Consider the following 23,407-nt stretch of genomic DNA (forward strand, 5'->3'; position numbering starts at 1 on the left):
ATAATTCATTCACTCCTCCAGCTTCCTTAAATTCTGTCCTTAAATCAGGTTTGACCACCAGAAGTCCAGATATACTGTCTTCTGGTGGCTCCTGGGCCACATTAAATTAGCCTCTCACAGAATGGCCTTCCCTGGCCCCAGAGGACTCCGGGAGGCAAGGCTTCAGAAAAAAAGGGGTTTGAAAAACTACTTGATATAATGGAACTTTTGGAGAAACAAATGGAGAATTACTGCAAAAGATTCCAAGAAGAAAAGGAAATAGAAACACTGGGAAAAAGTAAACACTGTATAGGAAAGGAATTACAGTAATAATTTCCTACTTGGTTCTGCCTCGAACAACAATTACTAGGTTACAATATTGTAAACATTGTTGAACAGTTAAACACAGTTTAAGGGGAGTTCATCTGAAAAGCATCAAGAATTTTTAAAATAAACTTTTATTTAGAATAGTTTCAGCTTTACAGAAAAAATTGTGTATACTTTTGCCATCTGAAAAAGTCCATACTTTATTCAGATTTATTCAGATTTTCACATTTAGTTGTCATGTCTCCTTAGGTGCCTCTTGACTGTGAGAATTTCTCAGATTTTCCTTGGTTTTGATGATCTTGACATTTTTGAGGAGTCCACTGTTTTGTAGAATGTCCCTCAGTTGGGGTTTGTCTGATGAGGTTATGGGTTTAGAGGAAGATCATGAAAGTCAAATGCCATTTTCATCGCATTGCATCAGGGGTCCTTACTGTCACCTTAACTTATCACTGTTGATGTTGACCTTGGTCACCTGACTGAAGTAGTGTTTGCAGGATTCCCCACTGTAAGGTTACTCCTCCCACTACTTCCCATAGCGTACTCTCTGGAAGCAGGTTGGAATGAGCAGTATACACTTAAGGAGCGGGGAGTCCCGCACCATCTCCTCAAGGGCAGAGTACCTACGCAAATAACTTGGAATTCTGCATGAGGGATTTGTCTGTTCTCCCCAATTTATTTATGTATCCAATCATTTATTTACATCAGTGTGGACTCATGGATACTTAGTTTATATTTTAGGTTATACCAATATTATGTTACTTATTTTGTCACTCAGATTGTTCCAGCTTTCACCATGGGGAACTCTTTCAATTGGCTCCTCTGGCCCTTTGACATACCCTCATCATTGCAGGTCCCCCCCCCCTTTTTTTTTTAAAGCACCTCCTTGCTTTCTGGAACTACTAGATGTTCCAGGTTCATCCTGTATATTTCCTGTCCCAGTGCTAGAATCAGCCATTTCTCCAGGGAGCCCTAGTTCCCTTTAATGAAGAAAGTATTTGAAACCTAGAGCCGAGATCTAGACCCTAGGTGTGCTTGTTGCTAGCAGGAGGCAGGGGTCACTGCTTCTAGGCCCTCTCAGCTGACAGGTCAAGGAGATGAATGGTTGTGCCCTAATCAGTGTACACATACCGCACACGTAACTATTTCTGTATCTCTGTTAAGTAAACATGGTTCATAGGGATGTGCCCTGCTCTGATTCCTCACCACATGGGTCATTCTAGCCTTGCTTGTCTGTAGTCTCCTCCAACAGTGAGACACCTGGCTCCTATGTCTGCCATCTATTTACCAAATTATTCAATCCCAATATACGTGTGTAGTGGCTTCAGAATTGTTAGCCTGCACTCCCTTGAGAAACAGCTTTATCAACTAGACTATGGTGTTTATACACCACTTACTTTGCCTTTAGTCTTACAGATGAAAGTTACTTAGATCGGCATCTTTTACACTCACCCCATTCAGTGAAGCTATTTCATGCATTTATAATATAATTAGATGATACGTCACATTCTTCATCCCATCCTGGGATCTCCCAACCACCTAAATGATTTTTTTAATTTGTACATATTAAGGTTTACTCTTTGTGTTGTAAAGTTCTTCGGGTTTATACAAATGCATAGTGTCATGTATCATTACAATATCATACAGAATTGTTTCACCACCCTAAAAAAATCGTCTGTGATTCACTTTTTCGATCCTCCCACCTCCTGAGTCCCTGGCAACCATTGATCTGTTTACCATCTCTATAGTTTTGCTTTTTTCAGAGTGGAATATAAATGGACTCTTACAGTATGTAGCCTCCTCAGACTGGCCTCTTTCACTTAGCAATATGTATTTAAGGTTCTTTTTTGTCATTGCATGGCTTGAGAGCTCATTCCTTTTTATTGATGAATGGTTTTACATTATACGGCTATATTAATGTGTTTTTATCTATTCTATGGCTTATCCAGCCTATTGAAAGACAGATTGGTTGCTTTCCATTAGGTATTTTTTAAAAAATAAATTGCAAACTTTAAATGAATCAGCAAAATTACATGATGTCCAAAAAAGTTACTGTAACACTATGATGCCTTGGGAGAAGTAGAGCAGTTGTAACATCAGTGGCTACAAAACATAGTGTAGCGGAGCAGAAAACAGGTTCTGAATTCAAACTGACAGGCACTGCCACCTCCCAAGATTTGGGAGCCAGGCTAGAATTTCCTCCTCCTGGGCCTCATGTCCTTGTTCGTAAACAGGAGTAGTAACTGTACCTATAGTGGCTCAGTAGATGTTAGTTATTATTATAACTTATAAAAATATTTTCACATATCATGTAGCAAGTACTTTATATACATTTTTATGGCTTCCAACAAAATTTCAAAGGAGCATAATTATTCCCACTTTATAGATGAAGAACTTGATATACAGAGACCATAAATCAACCTAGACTGAGATTTCTTATATTATAAAGGCTCTAATCTCTTTAACTTTACTTCAGTAATTTTTGACAGCAAAAGGAAAGCCTGCTTTTATTCAGCCCTAGACATACAATCTTCACTTTGAGTTGCTGCACTTCATGAAGAACTAATAACTAGAATGTGTGAAATAGGTGATGATCAGTGTGATGAAAAATCTGGAAACCCTTTCAAACGAGGCATAGCTGAAGGAACTAGAGATGGTTAGTATGGAAAATTAAAAGTTGGGATGGAAATATAGCAAAATGCTAAAAATGTGTGTCTCTTAATGATAGGATGACATATGATTTGACTTTTTCTTTGTATTTGCTAGATTTTTAAGATGAACATGCATTATTTTGTTTTGTTTTTATTTATTTTTTATAATTACTTTTATACTAAGAAAAAATACTTTAACAAATCAGTTTAAAGAAAAACTTGAGTGATGGATGTTAACTAAACTTACTATGGTCATCATTTTGTAACATATACATATACCAAATCATTATGTTCTACACCTTAAACTTACACGATCATATGTCAACTGTATTTCAATAGAACTGGAAAGAATAATACCTATATATAAACATCCAGCACAATATTTAGCCCCTTTTTAAAAAAATGAATTATTCAGGGTTTGTTTTAAAATCTGAGACTTTTGAAATGTGTATTTGAAAACATAATCATTTTTTCCTTGTGAATTTTGTAAATACAGTTTATATTGAGAGGAAAGAAAGGAAGGAAGGAAGAAAGAAAAACTCAATAGTTTGTCCTGTGAAAAACAGATCAAATATTTTGCCTATGACCTCAGAAGATAGAGATTGGGCTCAACGTGTGAAAATTCTCTTAATGCACGGCTTTATATTGGGCTCAATATCAATGGAATTGGCTGACCTGTGAGGTGGCCAGCTTCCCTCCACCAGAAAGGGTTTAATCACAGGCTGGGGTCAGGCTAGACCAAACTATCACTAAGATTTCTTTCAATTCTTATCCTATAACCTGGGCTACTAATTATGAGCATGACATTTTTTTTAATGCTGTATGTAGCTCATGAGGTACAAATTGAAGCTGCATTTAGTTTATTAATCTTCAGGCACCCAAGAAACACTTAGCAATTTGTTTTACATTTAAGAAGAAATGGACTTAACATTTCCTTAGAATCAAATTTAGAATGTCTGTTCATTCCAACCCGATTTCTTCCATCTTGTGTTAGTTTCCCAGGGCTCCTGTAATAAACTGACACAAACCAGGAAGCTAAAAACAACAGAAATTTATTCTCTCACAGTTCTGGAGGCGGCAAGTCATCGGCAGAACTGTGCCCTCTTGAGGTCCCCAGGGAAGTAAACTTGTCTCTCCCAGTTTCTGGTGATCGCAGGCATTCCTTGGCTTGTGGCTTATAACTTTCATCTCTGCCTCTGTCCTCACACGGCCTTCTTCTCTTTCTCCTCATATAAGAACACATCATTGGATTTAGGGTCTACTTGGATAAGCCAGTCTCATCTAATCTTGAGAACCTTAACATAATTAATTCTCCAAGGACCCTTTCTCCAAATAAGGTCACATTCACAGGTTCTGAGATATGGACATATCTTTTTGGAGGTCCACTATTCAATCTATTACATATTTGAGTCAAGAAATTGATGAGGTATTTTAACCATTCTCTTTGTGACACTGATTCCTTACTCTAGTTCTTCTTTCCTCTCTCTCAGCCAATTTTCTGCCCCATCTTCAATACTTAGCCCAGCCAGCTTCTGCCTTCTTAGGAGTTTCTGCTTTCGCCTCTTCCAGGAAGCCTTCCCTGACCACTATTGTTTCGTTTGCCTTCTACAGGCCCAAAATTTAGTGTGATCCCTGGCACATAAACAGAGCTTAATAAATATTTGTTGGTAGAATAAATAAATCTACCAAAGGAGGCCGATGAGGATGCCCACCTTTCTTTTAAGTTACTGAGAAGTGGTAAAGTTTTCAATGATGCCTGGAGAATTTCAGGCAGAAGATAAGACTTTATTTTTAGAGAGTTTGTTAATTCTAGAAAACCTTTCCACTGGAACCACACTATGAACATTTAAAGAGAATGAGATTAACTTAAACAGTTTTTTATTCTCAAGGCACAAGAATGTAGGGAGTTAAAGACAAATTGCCACCCTTTCCATAGAGCTCATGACTTTAATTAACAGTGAGTAATTTTAGACAGTGGGAGTTTTTTGTTGTGCTGTGTTTTGGAATGAGGAGGATAAGGTTCTTCTGATGAAGGCTTCCCAGGGTAACTAGAACAGGAGGGTGGGGATGATGAGGGGCCTTGTTCAGATTGTAACACTTCTCTTGATGTAGAGGAGCTCCAGTTGGATTTGCCAGAGATAATTTGGCTTATGAAAAACATTTTAAACAGCACATTTTGAGGCTTTATAATTGATTTAAAAATTGAAGTTGTTGTCCTAAAAACCAGCGACTTACTGGGAACCCACTCCTTCTCCCCGGTAGCTTTTTTTTTTTTAATTTTATTTTTTATTGAAGTATAGTCTATTTATAATGTTAGTTTCAGGTGTACAGCAAAGTGATTCAGTTATGCACATACATACACATATATGTACATATATTTTCAGATTCTTTTCCATCATAGCTTATTACAAGAAATTGAATATAGTTCCCTATGCTATACAGTAGGTCCTTGTTGTTTATTTTATTTACAATAGTATGTATCTGTTAGTCCCAATCTCCTAATTTATCCCTCCCCCCACTTTCCCCGTTGGTAACCATAGTTTGTTTTCTATGTCCATGAGTCTATGTTTGATTTATAAATAAAATTTGTATCATTTTGTTTTTTAGATTCCACATATAAATGAAATCGTATGATATTTGTCTTTGTCTGACTTGCTTCATTTAATATGATAATCTCTAGTCCATTCACGTTGCTGCAAATGGCATTATTTCATTCTTTTTGTGGCTGAGTAGTGTTCCATTGTGTGTGTGTGTATGTGTAAATACATATATATGTGTACACACACACATATACATATATATATACACACACAACTTCTTTATCCAGTCATCTGTCAATGGACATTTAGGCTGTTTCCATGTCTTGGCTATTGTAAATAGTGCTGCTATGAAAACTGGGGTGCATGTGTCTTTTTGAACTAGAGTTCCCTCCAGATATATGCCCAGGAGTGGGATTGCTGGATTATATGATACGTCTATTTTTAGGCAACTCCTTCATTAAAAAAAAGAGGCAGAGTAACCAGTGGCAAAGAACACAGACCTTGGAGCCAGACCCTGCATTCATATCCCAGCTTCACCATTTGCTAGCTGTAGGACCTTAGGCAAGTCTCTTAATTTCTCTGCCTCCAACTTCATTATCTGTAACATGGAGATAGTAACATTATTTACCTCTGAAAGTCTTACAAAATTAAATGGTTTCATTTTAAAAAACACACTTAGAACAGTGTCTGGCATGTTAAATACCTAAAATTTTACAAGAAGGTAGTACTTATCCTCTTTGAATCTATAGACTGAGAAAATACTTTACATTCAAAGTTACCGTGAATTCAGTTATTATAATAACTATAAAAATATATAAAGTATTCATTTTTAATTACAGTTGACTCTTGAACAACGTAGATTTGAACTGTGGGGGTCCATTTATCTGTGGAATTTTTTCAATACAGAAAGTGCATTTTCATTTTATAGATCTTTAAGTTAACTAAGTGTAGGGAAAAGCCTGTGTTTGATTACAGATCACAACATGTAGAATCAAAAGAGCTAGGGTCTGAGTCCTCATTCTAACCAATCCTGTCCCAGCTTTCCACCTTGGGTGAGTCATTTATCAATTCCTTTATTTCTGAGGCAGAAATAGCAGTGCTCTGACCTTCAAGTGAGCGGAGGTTAGCACACCTAACCCTAGCGTTGCTCAAAGGTCAACTGTATATTACAAAATAATTCATATTTTGTGTATCACACTTAGATCTGCAGTTTGCAAAAGAGTACATCTGCAGAAAGTGCCATTACTTATTGGTCTACAGACAATGTTCAGTGTGCGTATGAATTTGCACCAAATTCAAGGAGGTCTAGAGTCACGACACATATGCACTGTCTGCACGTGGACCCTCATTATCTGTAAAGTAGGGCCTATAATTGGTCATTGTTAACTAATTAGACTCCTCCTAGAATTTTTATGTGGAAGCTACACTAATATGATCTCCCCCTACCCCCCCATAATTATGCCGCAAGGTAAACCTGTAAGAGTTTAGTAAACAAAACCCACACAGGCAGCAGGAGTTCAGCCCCTTGGAAGCTTAACATAAGAAATTATGACGGGGAAGAGTATTGCTCAGTGGTAGAGTGCATGCTTAGCATGCATGAGGTCCTGGGTTTAATTCCCTAGTACCTCCTCTAAAAATAAATAAATAAACCTAATTACCTACCTCCCAAGTAAAATAATTGAATAATACAGTAATAAATTAAAAAAAAAAGAAATTATTGACTAGAGCTACTGGGAGGCATGCTTAGAATGCAATTATAATTAAGAAAGCTTAAATCTAAGTTAGTCCATTGCCTAAGAATTGACTGTATTAAAAGAAGGGGTTAGCCCGGAGCAGAAGTAGGGGATGGCTGGAAAACAAAAGGTATCTGTGAGTCTCTTGCTCTGTCTAAGGAAGGAAACACACTGACCTATGAACACAAATATGACGACCTCTTTAACTACGGAGGTGCAAATCCTGATGATTGCGTCAACTAAGTTTTTATTTATCTTTATCTACTCTGATCCAGGTTTGTCAAGCAATGTTCTTGTGGTAATTTATGGCTTCCTGTGTCAGTTTGTCTATGTATATAACTGTGCTCATCATAAGAGAATAAAGTGGCATTCTGGGTTATACAGCAGTTGCTATGAATAAATTTATTTAGCATGAGTCCCCAAGGAAATCCTCAGCTCCTAGTGCCCAGCAGTCAGGTTCAGCACCTCCAAAACGACAGACCAGAGGACAAGACAATGGAATGAGGGGACCACAGGTACCCCTGACTCACTCCCAGCTGTGGTCTATGGGTGACAACTTTCCAGCTTATCTTTTGTAAAGGCAATTTGGCCAAGATACAAGATCCCTTTCCCAGTGCTGTTTGATTTTAGGTTTTCCTGCTAATGAAAACCCCCAACTACATTGTTCTCCCCTGGAAAAGTGGGCAAAGGTACATTTTTGGCTGATTTGGAATGTGTACTACATCAATTATTTAAACTATTTTCATTAACTACCACTTATATACTATATTGATTGATTCAGTTCAATAGTCATCTTGAGCAATGAACAAACATTTTGTTGGGAGATGTGTGATTATAAAGATGGACTGAAATTGTGGAAGCAACCCAAGTGTCCATGACAGATGAATGGATAAGTAAGGGAGGAGGTAGAACTGGGGAATTTTTGTCTAATCGATACAGTTTCGTTTTTGCAAGATGAAAATAGTGTGGAGATGGATGGTGGTGATGGTAACAAAATACTGAGACAGGCTGGGACCCGAGACCCTTTGCTGGAGTGCGTGCACCTGGAAAAACGTCTCTGAGCAACAGAATACAAAGAAACTAAGGGACTAAAAGATAACTGCACACGTGTACAGTTGGGCAATTATGAACAATAAGATACAAAAAGGCTACAAACCAACTGCTATTCATGAAGTACTGAGAGCAAAAGCAGGGTCCTGAGCATGATCTCTGCACACAGCACCACCAAGGGGGTGGGCAGGCCACTTGAGCCTGTCTTCCCATCTGAGTGACTGATCCACTCCTACCCTCACCTCATTTAGGGAACAATACCGCCCTCCTTGGACAGTGAGCAAGGCCACCTGTTGCTTGTTTTCACTCCCTTCTGCTGAAACAAGAGTCCCAAGAAAGCCTTGCCTGAATTTCTCATCTGGCCTTTTAGCAATTTCCGTTAATTAAAGAGTTCAAGGACCTGGGCTGGTAACAATATGAATGTACTTAATGACACTGAAGTATACACTTAAACATGGTAAATTTTATGTTATGTGTATTTTACCACAATAATAATAAAAAATTAAATAAGATGGTTTCTGGTTCCTGTCTTAAAGTGCTTCCATCCTCCCGGAGAGCCCAAACAGGAGGGTGGGGAACAGCTTATAGGAATGCAGACGATTGGTTAATATCAGGAGACCCTCAGCCCACTTTTCGAAGAAACTGACACAAGAGGAAGGTCGTCATGTAACTCCCTCAATGCTTAAAATCCGTTGAGCAGAAATCTCCCACTCCTGCTTGAATGACTTGAGGCTCAGGAGACCCTGACCGCCCTCTGGGTTTGGCTCCCAGGGTTAGACCAAGAAGCCCTCGCGCGCCCAGCAGATGGCGCCAGCGCTCGCAGTGCACCTCCAGGCGCGCAGGGGGCGCTCCGGCCCGGCCTCTCTTCCCCCGCCTCGGTGACCCTTCCTTCCGCCGGCCGAGCCCGCCTCTCCTCGCCAGCGCCCAGCTACGCAGACGCCGGCTGCTGGCCCGCGGGGAGCATGGCGGCGTCTTCCAGTGGCGAGAAGGAGAAGGAGCGGCCGGGCGGCGGTTCGGGACCGGCGGGCGGTAACAGCACGCGAGAGCGACTGCTGTCTGCGCTGGAAGACCTGGAGGTCTTGTCGAGGTGAGGCCGTCGGCCCGAGGGCCTGGCTGGGGCCGGGCCGGGAGGACTGGCTCGGGGCGGCCGGCCCTGCCGGGGCTGGTTCCCGGGGCTCGGCGAGGAGGGCCGCGCCCGGGGACTGCGGCGCGCACTCCCGGGGGCAGTGCACAAGGGTCCGCAGCCCTCGGGGACTCGGGCGGCGCCTTTCCCCCTAGGAAGACGTTTTCATGCTGACAGTGTTCCCCCGACTGTCAGAATCGTAGCAGACCTTGGGGATGGCCCCGTGTGGGCCCTTCGTGCACCGCCCGACGTTTAAGAAGCTCCCCCTGGGTGCCGCGCGCTGGGAGACGGTCCTGAGGGGGAGACAGACGTGTAAACAGTCCGCCTCAGTCCGCCTCCCAGCAATTTCACTGGCCTTAATGCTGTTTAGCCCAAGAGTAGAGCTATCTTTTTAAAAAGACCTCCCGTATCACTTTTCTGCTGTAAAATACTTGGTGGGTTCCCATTGCCCAAACTCCTTAGCTTAGTGTGCAGTTGGCCATTCTTCACCTCCTCTTAATCCATCCTGTTGTCCTTATTTACTGCCACAACCCTCCCCTCACCCCATACCCTTCATTCTAGCCTCCCTGACTGCTCCCCATTCGCAGGCCAGTTCCCACTCCTCCCCCAATTTGATGAATCACTCATTTATCCTTCAGAAACCAACTCGTCACCTTTTCTGTAGTCAACATTCTTTGCCAGCTTTAGAATAAGTCTTACATACAGGCATACCTTGTTTTATTACACTTCACTTTATTGCATTTTGTAGGTACTTGATTTTTTACAGATTGAAGGTTTGTGGCAACCCTGTGTCAAGTCTATTGGTGCCGTTTTTCTAACGGCATTATTTTTAGATTAATGCTGTTTTTTAATGCCTGTTTTTTAGACACAGTGCTGTTGCACACTTAATAGACTGCAGTATAGTGTAAACATAACTTTTATATGCAGTGGAAGATCAAAAACTGTGACTCATTTTATTGCAACATTCACTTCATTGCAGTGGTCTGGAAAACTGAACCTGCGATATCTCCGAGGGATGTCTGTATTGTATTATCTGACCTTATCAGCACTTTGCTGTGAATTTAGTCCTTGCCGTAGCAGCATTACCTTCCAGATTCCTAGGTCAGTGCGATACCAAGTGATGTACTAAAAATCTAAGAACACACGGACACCAGAAGTTAAATAGCTTGTGTGTTTAATTCACCGTTTAGACTATTAGATTGAAATACTGCCTGGTGACAAAAAGGGCAGGTGGAATTTCCAGTCAGTGAGTAGTCAAAACAGTGAATAAGAAGCTCGTTGGCATAAGGCAGCCGTCTTAATGTGTTGCCTCTGTGTGAATGTTTACACAGATTAATGGCAGTGCTGTTTCTTTGTCTTGATTGGCTTTGTAGTTTGTGGTGGAGGACCTGTCAGCTTCTCCTTTGGTTAATTCTATAGGGTGGATACCAGCATGATTTCTTAGTAAAAAGACCGTAGCAAGACTGAGCTTTCGTGGTATGAAGTTTTCAGTTAAGTTATTCAAGTATCTGCTTTCTGTGACGTAACTACCTTTAGGACAGCCAGTTGAAGCCTCATTTAGTTCACTCTAAGTTCTTATTCTGTGTAAGTTATTAAACACCAAATTAACATCCCATAAATGCTGACTAACCCACTGCTTTTCTATATAGGGCCAGCTGTCATTTGAAAACCAAATTGTGCATTCACCTTCAGCTCTAAACTAGTGCATTCACCCAAACTAGTACTTTTAGAATCATTGGTCAGCCAAGCTCAGTCTCTGAGTGCTTTGAAGTACCTTGAATAGGTAGCCATGTGGTTCTGATACAGATCTGTGTTCCATTAGGTTCAGAACAACTAATGATTAGTTGGAAGATACCTCTGCTGCTCCTGTGTGAGCCATTTTTTCCACTTCCTTGAATTCTGCTTGAAGTATTCCCTTGAGCTCTTTCTTCTTTTGGGAGAATTCTCACCTGAAGGCTAAGTCTAATACTTGATTGGCTTCTAACATCCTTGCTGAGGAATCTTGATGACTCTGATGAGTGTGAAGTTAGTTGAGTTAAAATGTTCCTTATTGTTTGTTTATTTTGACCAACCACATGGTATGGATGGTAGCGATTAATTTTTCTGTAAATATGTTGACTTTGTGAAGAAGTGACACCCCCTTTGGTTAATCGTGGATGCTGCCTTTTGTTCTGAGTAGCCCTTAGTCTTAGAATTTCAGATCTTGCCTTAGTATATCCAATGGTCTGTTCCTTCCTACCCTTCTACTCTGGAGCCCAGTGAAGACATTTGTTTTTTCAGCTTTCCTTGCTGTGGCATAATTTGTTCATCTGTTTTGCTGAGTAACTCTAGTATATGTTTCATATTCACCAAGTTCAGGAACTGTGTTTCTGAGCCTACCCATCCAGGAGAATGGTCTGTGAGAACTTCTTCTGACATTGGACAACTCAGTAGTCAGTCTCAAGATCCTGCTTCTGGATTGTTTGGCTCCTGGGCTCTGTGTCTGAGATGTGTTTCCCTGATGTTGTCGGTACCTGTAGGAATGCATATACTTGATATTCATGTACCCTTCACCTGAGATGGTATAATTAAGTAATTTATCAGTTATGTTAAATTTGAGACTAAATTGAAATTCTCTTGTATCCAGATTTGACCAATTTATCCCTCTCCATATTTGCTCCTTAACTTGATTATCAAGTATAGCATTTTCTGTTGGATGAAGTGTATTTACTCTCTGAAGTAGTGAATCATCATGTAAATTTTCCTCGAGAACGTCCGTGTTTCTGAAACTTTCTCCTTCAGCTTTCCAGCTGTACATGATGACTTGACGTGCTGAGTTCTCTTTTGCTTCCTCTACCAGAAGCTGTAGTTCTGTTTCCCATTCTTCAGGAATGCTCCAAAGACTTGGATTTCTCATTAATTTGTAGCCTTCCTTACTGAATCTGTTGACAGATCGGTGATAGGCTTCCTTCTCGAGGCACTCTGCTGCCTGTGGTAATAACCGTTGTCTTAGAAGTTTTTCTTTTTCTCTGATTTTCTCATGACTTATCTGCCACATTGTTTTATTTGTTCATCTCTAAAGAAAGTCGAGTGACAGTGGGTGAGAATTTCTTTTATAACCCTGGAGATGGTTGGTGGGGGCGGTGGAAGGGATGTCACTTTGCTGTGCCACTCATTGGAACTCCTCCACAGAATGAGGCTGCTCCAGTGTGACTGGCTTTCCAAAAAGTCCCATTATGTGCTCAGACATAGTTACTGTACTGATTCTGTGATATGTGAAGTTTGTCATTATCCTCTGAATGAATCTTTCTCTTGTTTGCATTTTTTTATGAAAAATGAAAAACTCTCTATTGTAACCTCTTGGCTTTAGAAAATAGTGGATATGAAATTTTTTTTTAACTGTTAACCTGATTATATAGCCTTTCAATATATTACTTTGTAAGATGTGATACAATCAGGCGGTCTTTAGAGAAATGTGAAAAATAGAAACCTATAGGTAGATTATAGTTTAAGAAGTTTTTATTAAACTGTTTTTAATTTAAAACTCATTTGTGGAACAGAAACCATGTTGAGAGGAGTCTTAAGGTTTCCCCACCAGCCTATTAATTGTTTATCTATTATTTACCTGAAGTGTAGTATTACTAATAATACAGGCTCTAACCCCTGTGTGTGTTACATTCCTGTGGAAATGTGGGAGGAGGCTAATCTGGCATGCGGGAATGCCACTCTTCCTGTGTGGTGGTACAGGGCTCTGTCTCCCACTCCCGGAACCAGAGAGGACGCAGGAGGTCCTTCAGTCTCCCTTCACCCTGGGGGAGGACACAGGTTTCCATTTCATCCTAGACAGTTACTGAACACTGAGTCTTAGCGACCTCCCCCACCCCGTACTCTGTGCCTAAGGCAAGCCCTTGTCAGGTTTTCTGTTGACTTATATTCCCAGATTTGCAAGAAAGGCAGAAAAAGGCTCATTTTGCATGTCCCAATATACCCTCAACCCCCCTCACCACCACCCCTTCTCCCCACAGAAACCAGCTTTTATTTAGACCAGGGGTCTCAACTCTCTACATCTCATTAATAGGGTACAAAAAGGGGCTAATATAACATGCTGTTTTCATAAAATGTCTATTTAATCCATTAGCAAGTCCTGTCAGCTCTACCTCCAAAATATATCCTAAATCTGCCCATGTTTCCCTGTTTCCATTACTAAATTCCAGGTGGCTAGGATCTAGTCAAATCCAGTGTCATCTTTTGCCTGCGACACAATGAGTCACCTAACTTAATTTCCATTCTAGCTCTCTTACAATCTGATCGCCACATAGCTCAGCAGGTGTTTAAAAACATAAATCAAGTCGTGTCCTTCCCTGTTTAAAATGACCCAGTGGTTTCTCACTGCACTCAGAACGAAATACTCCTTTACTACGAGCTACAAGGCCCTACACAGTCCAGCCCTTCCCTCCCTCCCTCGTCCTGACTTTCTGTCCTGCTCCCGGGTGCCCACTGTGCTCTGGCCACGTTTCCTCCAATCCATCTTTGGGCCGACGAACTCACTGTGACTTTTACCAAGTAGTCTTTCCTCCCAGATCTCATGGCTGGCTTCTCTTGTTTAATTCATGTTTTACTTCAAAGCTATTCTCTTAAGAGAAACCTTCCCCGAACACCCAGTGTAAGTAGCCAAACCATTTCAACAACTCTCTGATATAACACTGCTTAATTTTCTTCCTAACCCCTATCACTCTGGTTTTACTTGTATATTTTCTTGACTTCCATATTAGAATTTCATGGCCATTGTTCACTTTTATAACCCAAGCATCTAGAAAATGCCTGGCACATAATAGGCACTCAGGAAATATTTGAATGCATAAATGAAGGCTTTTCATTCCCATATCCTTTTTTTAAAATTAACTAGCTAATTAATTCATACATAATGGTGCAGGGAAGTAGTAGTGGAGAAGGCTGGGTCCAGTTGGCACCATCCACTATAATCGCCTGGGCTAGCGAGAGGATGGAGAAACGTGTAAATATGAAGGTAAAAATTGTGTGGCAGCCAGTAGGAGGGTACAAACACTGGGGCTGATAAGTAGCGTCAGGTAGCTAGCTAATTGGGAAGCTGTCCCCTCCTGGATAATCTCTGAATTAAATCACATCTATCAACAGGTTTGAAACATACATAGATATTACCTGCTATACATTTTTTCTTGATCATTCTACTAATTTTCACGTGGGAAAATTGGCATAGCTAATCAATGAGCCTTCTAGAAATACATTATTATGTGTAAGGATCCCTCTTAGCTGATACCTGTTTGGTTAATTAAAAAATTTGCAGGCACAAAGTTCTCTGCCACAAGTATTCAGTTCTGCCCCTGTAGTGGGAAAGCAACCTTAGGCAATATGTAAATGAAGCATAGCTGTCTTGCAAGGAAAGTTATTCATAGAAACCACAGATGTACTGGATTTGGCCTGTAGGCCCCTTATGTATGAGTTTTTCTTGCATAAACCATCTGTAGTTATTGTCTGCATTTTCTACTTCGGTTTCTTTAAAGTGGAATGAGAACATCAACATTTATCAGGCAGTGCTGGGGCAGACTCTTGCTGAGTTGACTTTACTTCCCCTGGTTTGTTAGTTGCCCTTTGCACACACCTGTTGAGTCTTTACAAGCTTAGGTTTTTATAGAAACAGTTCTTAGTCATACTCATATTTCATTGGTATTTATATGATTGATATTAATTTATATAATTAATGAGTAAAACTTGAATAAATGGGGCTGGTAACAAACACACCTGAGTCTTGGTGAGAATGCACTGTAGCTGTTAAGAGCTGAAGTCCACAAAGTGGACTGGGGGGCAGTAGCTCTGAGAACTTAGCTTGCTGTGGGTACATGAATCCAGAAGGTCAGTCAGGTAGAGATCAGAGAAGAGAGCCTCTGTTGTATTTACTTTGCAAACTTTTTTGTTTTTATATTTTAGAGAACTTATAGAAATGCTGGCAATTTCAAGAAACCAAAAGTTGTTACAGTCTGGAGAGGAAAACCAGGTAGGTGATTTCTTTTTTGAATTAAAAACAAAAAACCTTCATCATTTCTGCAGTTTTCCTATTTATTTACTTTGTGTGAGAACAGGAAGATCAGATTCTATTAAATTATTAATTGCAACTTTTAAATTGATATATTCTTTGCATCATTTACATAAAATATAATTGAGATAATTGACATAACATTGTATTAATTTAAGATGTATATAGCATAATGATTTGATATATGTACATATTGCAAAATGATTACCATAGTAAGTTTAGTTCACATCCATCACCTCACATAATTTATTTTCCTTATAAGAACTTTTAAGAAAGTTGCAGAGAAAGTGGCATCTTTTCATGTACTTGTTGGCGATTTGTATGTCTTTGGAAAAATGTCTATTTGGTTCCTCTGCAATTTCTTAAGCACTTTTTTTAAGTTGCTGAGATTTACTCTCTTAGCAACTTTAAAATTTACAATACTGTATTTTTAATTATACTCACCATACTGAACATCAGTTTCCAGAACTTATTTATCTAATAGCTAGAAGTTTGTTCCTTTTGACCACCTTCACCCATTTTGCTGCCTCCCCCCTGGCCTCTGGCAACCACCAATCTGATCTCTATTTCTGTGTTTCGCTTTTTTTAGATTCCACGTATGAGATCCTACGGTATTTGTCTTTCTCTGACTTAGTTCACTTTAACAGAATGCCTTCAGGGTCCATCCATGTTATCCCAAATGCCAAGATTTACTTTTTTGTGGCTGGATGATATTCCTTTGTGTGTATATGTGTGTGTATACATCTACACTACACTTTTTATCCGTTCATCCATTGATGGACACTTACTTCCATGTCTTGACTAATGCAGTGGGCATGTGGGTGCAGATATCTTTTCAAAATAATGATTTCATTTCCTTTGGATGAATACCCAGAAGTGGAATTGCTGGATCATATGGTAAAGTTCTATTTTTAATTTTTTAAGTAACCTCCATACTTATGTGCACCAGTTTAGGTTCCCACCAGCATGTGCTGATAGCTTCCCTTTCTCACATCCTCGTCAACATTTATCTCTTGTCTTTCTGCTGACAGCCGTCGTAACTGGTGCAAAGTCATATCCATTTGTGGTTTTGATTTGCAATTCCGTAATGATTAGTGATGTTGAGCTCCTTTTCATGTACTTTTGGCCATTTGTATATCTTTGGAAAAATTCTTTTCAGTTCCTGGTGCTAGCTAAAATCATCTCAAATAAATTTTATCTACCCTGGGAAGTGAATAAGCCTACTCATTTTGGCATATTGGTAGTTATTTATTTTATATGAAAGAATAGCATGTAATTTTAAAAAGTAGAGAAATGTTTTTTAATGGAGGTACTGAGGATTGAACCCAGGACCTCATGCATACTAAGCATGCACTCTACCACTGAGCTATTTCCGTCTCTGCCCAGAAAAAGTAGAAAATCTTGATATTAATCTGTTTTCTAAAATAATTGTAGGTAGGCCATTTTTCTTAACAATGATTAGAAATAATACTTTGAAAGTGTTAAAATTTTATAGCCTAGCCAGTTAATTCATATGTGGATTTCTTTGTTTCACTGGAATGTAGTTTTTCAGTATTTTGTCATCTGCTTTAATCAACTCTCTTGACAGGTCTTGGAGTTGTTAATTCACAGAGATGGGGAATTTCAAGAACTAATGAAATTGGCACTTAATCAGGGAAAAATCCATCATGAAATGCAAGTTTTAGAAAAAGAAGTAGAAAAGAGAGATAGTGATATTCAGCAACTACAAAAACAGCTAAAAGAAGCAGAACAAATACTGGTAAGTTGATAGAGGCTGGTTCTTAATGTAAAAAAAGATACTATTTACTCTATTTCTGAAAAACAAATCTATTAGTATTTTAAAGTGGCAGAAAACCTCAGTTTTCCACTCTAAAAGCGACAACTTGTTACTTTGGTTAGATGAAGGACCATTGTCATTCCTTTTTTTATTTACTGTTTTCAGATAGTCTGCATTACTTTTGAACCATATTTTCATTATTTAAAGATTTCACGATTGAACAGAAATGGGAAGTTTTACTTTTATCCTTTCCTGATACTAGTTTTCATAATTACTGAGTTTAAGATAGTGAACACGAAGACTGTAAAAAGACTGAATTTTATAAATTTAGATAATAGCAACTAACAGTTACTAAGCACTTGTGCACCAGGCCCTGTGCTCTGCACTTTGTATGTATTGTCTCATTCTTCTTAACAATTATATGAGGTCAGTACCATTATTCTATTTTACAGATGAAGAAACCATGATTTTAAATGAATGCCTACCTTGCCCAAGCAGGTAAAAGTAGGGAGATGCAACTTAAACCTAGATCTCTCTGACTCCATGCTCTTTACCCCACTGTGTTATAGTTGAGGATGCATATACCAGGTCAGCTTCATTTTATACTTTAGTGGGCCTTTGCCCGGGGAGGGGGTGGGTGGAGGAGTTCACGATAGTAGTCATTAAGCACGGAGCTAATGGTAATGTATAAATGAATGAGACTGTCAATCCAAGAATGTCTTGTAAACTAGGAAAAAAGTTTTTTGTTTTATCCTTGAACTAGATACAGGAATAGGATGCTTTGGAGGTGGTATGTGGTCTGTTTTCTGCATGCTTATGATAGAAGACATAAAGAAAAAATGCTAGTAAACAATCCGGTTAACATTTTGTTTCTAACAACTAGTTTGTGAATGGAGACTGATTCATGAATATGATGTTTCTTTTTTTCATTGACTGTAACTGATGTAAATGATACCCAAGTGGTGTTCTGGAACATTACAAATAAATTGTGGGGATTTCCAAATTTTGCATATTGTTCCTGTGGGATGAATGATTTCGTGAATGAAGCCAAAAGCTGTGCTTGGTATAATCCTGAATAATCCATATTCCCTTTTAAAATGTTGTTTAAATTAGGCAACAGCTGTTTACCAAGCAAAAGAAAAACTCAAGTCAATAGAAAAAGCAAGAAAAGGTTAGTACTGTGGGAATACGGAGTGACTTTCTGAAAAATCCAAGTTTTAGTTTCAAGAAACTGATGAGAGTATTATTGATAGTCATTTGCTGATACAGTAAGTTTTCATGGTCAAGTGTCTGCTGTGTTACAGCACTGTGCTGGGTGTTCCTTGGGAAGTGTCACATCCCTTTTCAGGTTATAAGAAGCAGTAATGCAAGTTATGGCTAATACCCAAGTGTATAGTAAAGACAATGTTTTTTTTCTTAAATTGTGGAGAGAAGAGAATATGGGCTGGAAGCAAATGGGATTTGAGTTGGATCTTATGTCACAGGACAGGGAATGAGAGAACATCCATTGGACAACTGGAGTGAGACTAGAACACCACGAGTCAGGACTAGATACAGCTTTGGGACGTGTGCACATTTAGCAGTGCTTCCGGAAGCTCAGCTGTCTTCTTGGCCTGTCCTGCTTCTCTCTTTAAAAGGCTTCCATTTTGGGTCTTTTAGTTTGCACACGAAAGGTCAGAATTATAAGGAAAACTTTGGTTACTTGCTTTTAATGATCTGTGGGCATGATTTACTTTTAGTCACTCAGACTTGCCTAACTTTCCTCCTCTTTTCCTACTGTGGATTAACTACTGTTAATGTTTGCTGTGTGTTCTTCCAGGTTTCTCTTAGATCTGTAATACATATGTGACAAGAACAATACAAATACATGTGTGTACACATATTCTAGGATAAAAACCAGGATAGGCTATACGTATTATTTAGTAGGGTACTTTTTTCATCTAATGAATATATTGTGAACATCTTTCTACTTAGGTCCTCCTATAGATTTAGGGTCACACTAAGCAGTCAAGTGGTTGGTGTGAACTGCTGCTCTAGTTTAAGTTTAACGATACACTATTACTAAGTATTATTAGGGAAGGTAGGGAACTCATCATATTGTCAGATAATTTAAAATGAAGTATGATGTTTAACTATGATGTAGGTATTTATAAACTTGTACGTTTGCTAGATTAAAGACTAAAATGTTAACACTCTTCTTTGGACTCACTCAGGTGCTATCTCCTCTGAAGAAATAATTAAGTATGCACATAGGATTAGTGCAAGTAATGCTGTGTGCGCCCCACTGACCTGGGTCCCAGGTAAAAATAATTCTTTTTACTAAATACATGTGGTTTTGAAAATTCTTGGTGACTGTACACGAGTAGAACAAATTTAAATATAGAATGTATTTATTTTTAGAAACATTTTCACATCTTTAGTGTCTTATAATATAGGCCATGAGTTTTATCAGTTTGGTTTTTTACAAAGCTATTGCCACTAGGAACTGTGTTTCTTTCCTTTAAAAAATTTTTTTTTAAAGTACAACATAATATGTGATGATTCTAAAGCTATAGATCTGTATGCCTGTAAAAGTAGGGCTGGCCAAAAGCTAACTTTTTCGAGCCATTTGGATTTCCACAAGGGGTCCAGCTGGGAAACAGACAGCCCCAGCTCTTAGGTGATAAAGATGAAGCAGCACTGGATACCCAGCAGCAGATACACAAGACTGGAAGGAGTTGCAGTAATTAGAGACAGCAGAGAGAGAAGCTGGAACCTACTTTGACAGCAGATAAAACATCAGTACGCCAGAGCCCTAAGGCAGAGCAGCAGTGTTCTGAGAGGAATAATGGGAGATCATTATCCCAACTTCGTAACTCCTGATGGTGGCGCTTTACTGTGCCCCAGACACCAAGGGTGGCTGCAGTTGTGGGGGGTAAATCATCTGGAGTTGGTGAGAAAATAGTACCAAAAAGTTGGTCCAAATCTGGCCACGTTTTCATCAGTCCAAAACTAAACCGTGTGTTCTCATGACTAGAAATGAATGTTACTGGCTCCTGATACTCCACTGGAAAGTTAAAGAAATTCAGTCCTTAAATGACAAGATCAAAGCAATAAGCATTTCAGTCCTTTCTATCTTTAAAAAAAAAATGTGTCATAACCTACTCTCAGTTTGTACCATTGATAATTTCTTACTAGAAAATGTAGATAAGTTAGAAGAGTCAAGATCATTATAATTTTCTTACTTTGTCATTTGGAATGTTTGCTAAAATTAGACTTTTTCTCATTTTTGTTCATATAGAGAATAGGATATTTTGAAGATCTAGACAAGAAAATGCATGTATTTAAAAATGGAATATTTATGTTCTTAATAACAACTGCTAAGATGACCTTCCTTTTCCAAAATTGAAAATGTGGCTTGGGTTTTTCAAAGTGAACCAAGGAAAATCAATACTCTAGAAAAGGTAGCAATGCTATTTTGTATGTGATTGAAATAAAAGCAGTCTCTATTTTTTAGGGGACCCACGGAGACCATACCCAACTGATTTGGAGATGAGAAGTGGATTATTGGGTCAGATGAACAATCCTTCCACTAATGGAGTGAACGGTCACTTACCAGGGGATGCCCTAGCAGCAGGCAGACTGCCAGGTAACGTTAATCAGAGTAATGCTTTCAAACAGGGTTTTTCCAACATGATGCAGACATCTGGCTGTTGAACAAGTTTGAGGGTCTGGACCCAACTTATATTAATAGCTAGGTTCTCTACCACTTTATCTTGCTCTCTACTTCCTCTAGTTTAAAGACTGTTCTAGATGGAGGTTATGAAATTAGTATAAACTGACTTTTCCCCTCATTTGTTAACGTGCCATTTTCCTCAGGCTTTAGGCTCCTATTAACTAAGCTCTAAACATAGCTTTTAAAAATGAAACAGTGTACAAATAGAATAAGATGTGTATATATGTTCAATCTAAAGAATACCAAGTGAACATACTTGTGAAAAACCTCAAATTAACAAAGCTTTTAATGGACTTTTTAATAACTAAACAGTATCATTTTTGTAAGACAGCTCATTCTGAGCTTCAGCCTTCCTTAGGTTTTGCATGTAGGTTTGTAGTGTTCTCTCATTTTTTTTATGTTCCTCATCTTTTATCTTTTGTAGGTGACTTGTTTTGATCTGGTAGAACATTAAAAATTTTTTTTAAAGACATAAAAAAATTACTTTTTGAGTATTAAAATATTCTTTTAATACTTTACATATTTCATGCTTCTCCATTTTTTACTTTGGTAAAAACGTGTCCCTGTGTTGCATCATTTTTGTTAACTATCTAAGGTACAAACTGTGAACTCACTGTGCTTTAGTTTCCCTTAGTACTCTTCCTTTTCTCATTGTGATTGTACTGTATCATATGCCAGTCATGGTCCAGGCAGGGGGCAGAAACCACACCAGCAATATGAAAAAGGAAAATTTAAAGAATTACTAACTAGTAACAAGATACTAACTACTAGATGGTAAGGTAAAGAGAACTGTATTTTTTTAAATGTAGTAGTGACAGATACAGGGAGCAGCTATTATGTGTAGGGCCAATGCAGATACCCAAGGAAGGGACCAACTTGAGAACAGGCTTGTCCCCACCTCGAGGCTGATGTTTAGCCCTCGGTGGAGAAACTGTAGCTGTGGACCACTGGGTGGCAGAAAAGTCAGATGAGGTGTCAAAAGCCAGAGCTGGCAAGCAGGAAACTATCCACTAGGGTCCCAAGGAGACTTGCTGGGAAGCTACCTTTGAGACAGCGTTGAAGCTTACTGGGGAACCACTCTGTGGAATGCCACCGACGCCCTGCACACAACCAGGAACCACAGGAGGAGGGAAACACAGGGTCTGGAAGGGAAGCCGGTTCCTCCTGTAGCGTCCCTGCAGTGCCCTCTACTGACACAGCTCGCCACTGCAGCTGCTGGCAAAGGAGAGACGGTTTCAGGATCCAGAGAGGAGTGGGATTGACGTTTAAGAGGCAGTTTAAACTTGGAATACTTGGTATGTAGTATATTCCAGCTATTTATAACACACACCGAGAGAATAGAGTACTATATATGAGCTATTATAATATATATGTGCATAAAATACAGATACGGGAAACATTTGATTTGAAATTAGGAACGCCTTGCAGAAGGAAAAGTATGTCAACTGACTTACTAAAACATCAGATTTGTCCTTGATAAATTTGACCTTCATTAATTTGGCCAAATGTATATTTTGATTTCTAGCCTTAAAAACTTTTACTTCAAATTATTTGCATAAAGGGAAGGGTAACTAAGAAGTAAGTTAATTATAAGTAGAAATGTTCTCATATATGCTTCTTTCTTTTCTCCAGATGTCCTTGCTCCACAGTATCCATGGCAGTCAAGTGATATGGCAATGAATATGCTACCACCAAACCACAGTAATGACTTTTTGTTGGAGCCTCCAGGGCATAATAAAGAAAATGAAGATGATGTAGAAGTTATGTCAACAGACTCCTCAAGCAGTAGTAGTGACTCTGATTAAAAAAAATGTAAGACAAAAGGCATACAGAAATACTGGCTGTACTGAAATTGTGCCGCCCGTTAAGCATCACACTGGACTTTCTTTTTAAAGCCAAAAATCATGGTTTCAGTTCTAAACCATTAGGTGAATATTTAGAGAATAATCAAAATTTACTGCTGGAAGAAAGATTATTCAGTACTGTCTTGTTCTATTCCAGTTGTGTTGGACGTCTACATAGTGGTTCTGGAAATAAGATTTGAGGGGAACAGCCCACACACACATCACTACTAAGCCTCCTGGAGTTATTTAGAAAAGCATCAACAGAGGCAGCAGATCATTGAATGTGCGTATCTCACAATAGCAGGAACCCTCGTTTGAAAGTGAAGGCTGTTAGCGTCTGTTACAGGAGAAATTGTCTTGGTTTGTACTATTTGTAATTACTATATTTTTTGTAAATAAACTCACTTTTGTTTGTACTTTGTATACTTTTTAAAATTTAAGCATACTGTCAGTAAATCCAGCTGCGTTTTGCACATACGTCAGAATTTGGAGGGTGAATGAACATGATGCAGTGCGTGCATCTGAACTAGGAATCCCAACTCGGTAGGTGTCTCAAAGGAACATACTGCCTCTCTTAGAAGAAATAAAATGAAGTAGTTTTAACTATTGAAAAACTTACAAT

The 23,407-nt window shown here is 39.0% G+C and overlaps 1 protein-coding gene across 3 annotated transcripts; it reads left to right on the forward strand.

Annotated features, from left to right (window-relative positions):
* Positions 1–9,179: 9,179 nt before the first annotated feature.
* MED4 (mediator complex subunit 4) lies at positions 9,180–23,201 on the forward strand. Of its 3 annotated transcripts, XM_074378182.1 has the most exons (8): positions 9,183–9,364; positions 15,344–15,410; positions 17,038–17,208; positions 18,340–18,397; positions 19,440–19,526; positions 20,723–20,854; positions 22,574–22,753; positions 22,943–23,201. In XM_074378182.1, the coding sequence occupies exons 1-7, from the start codon at positions 9,240–9,242 to the stop codon at positions 22,744–22,746; spliced, it is 813 nt and encodes a 270-aa protein (XP_074234283.1). In that variant the 5' UTR covers positions 9,183–9,239; the 3' UTR covers positions 22,747–22,753; positions 22,943–23,201. The 3 variants fall into 3 exon arrangements, with proteins under 3 accessions (XP_074234284.1, XP_074234283.1, XP_074234285.1); XM_074378183.1 differs by lacking the exons at positions 22,574–22,753; positions 22,943–23,201 and adding an exon at positions 21,956–22,567 and having other exon boundaries at positions 9,180–9,364; XM_074378184.1 differs by lacking the exon at positions 9,183–9,364 and adding an exon at positions 10,424–10,501 and having other exon boundaries at positions 22,574–23,201.
* Positions 23,202–23,407: the final 206 nt, after the last annotated feature.

This window comes from Camelus bactrianus, chromosome 14, assembly GCF_048773025.1.
Source record: "Camelus bactrianus isolate YW-2024 breed Bactrian camel chromosome 14, ASM4877302v1, whole genome shotgun sequence".
NCBI classification, from domain to species: Eukaryota; Metazoa; Chordata; class Mammalia; order Artiodactyla; family Camelidae; genus Camelus; species Camelus bactrianus.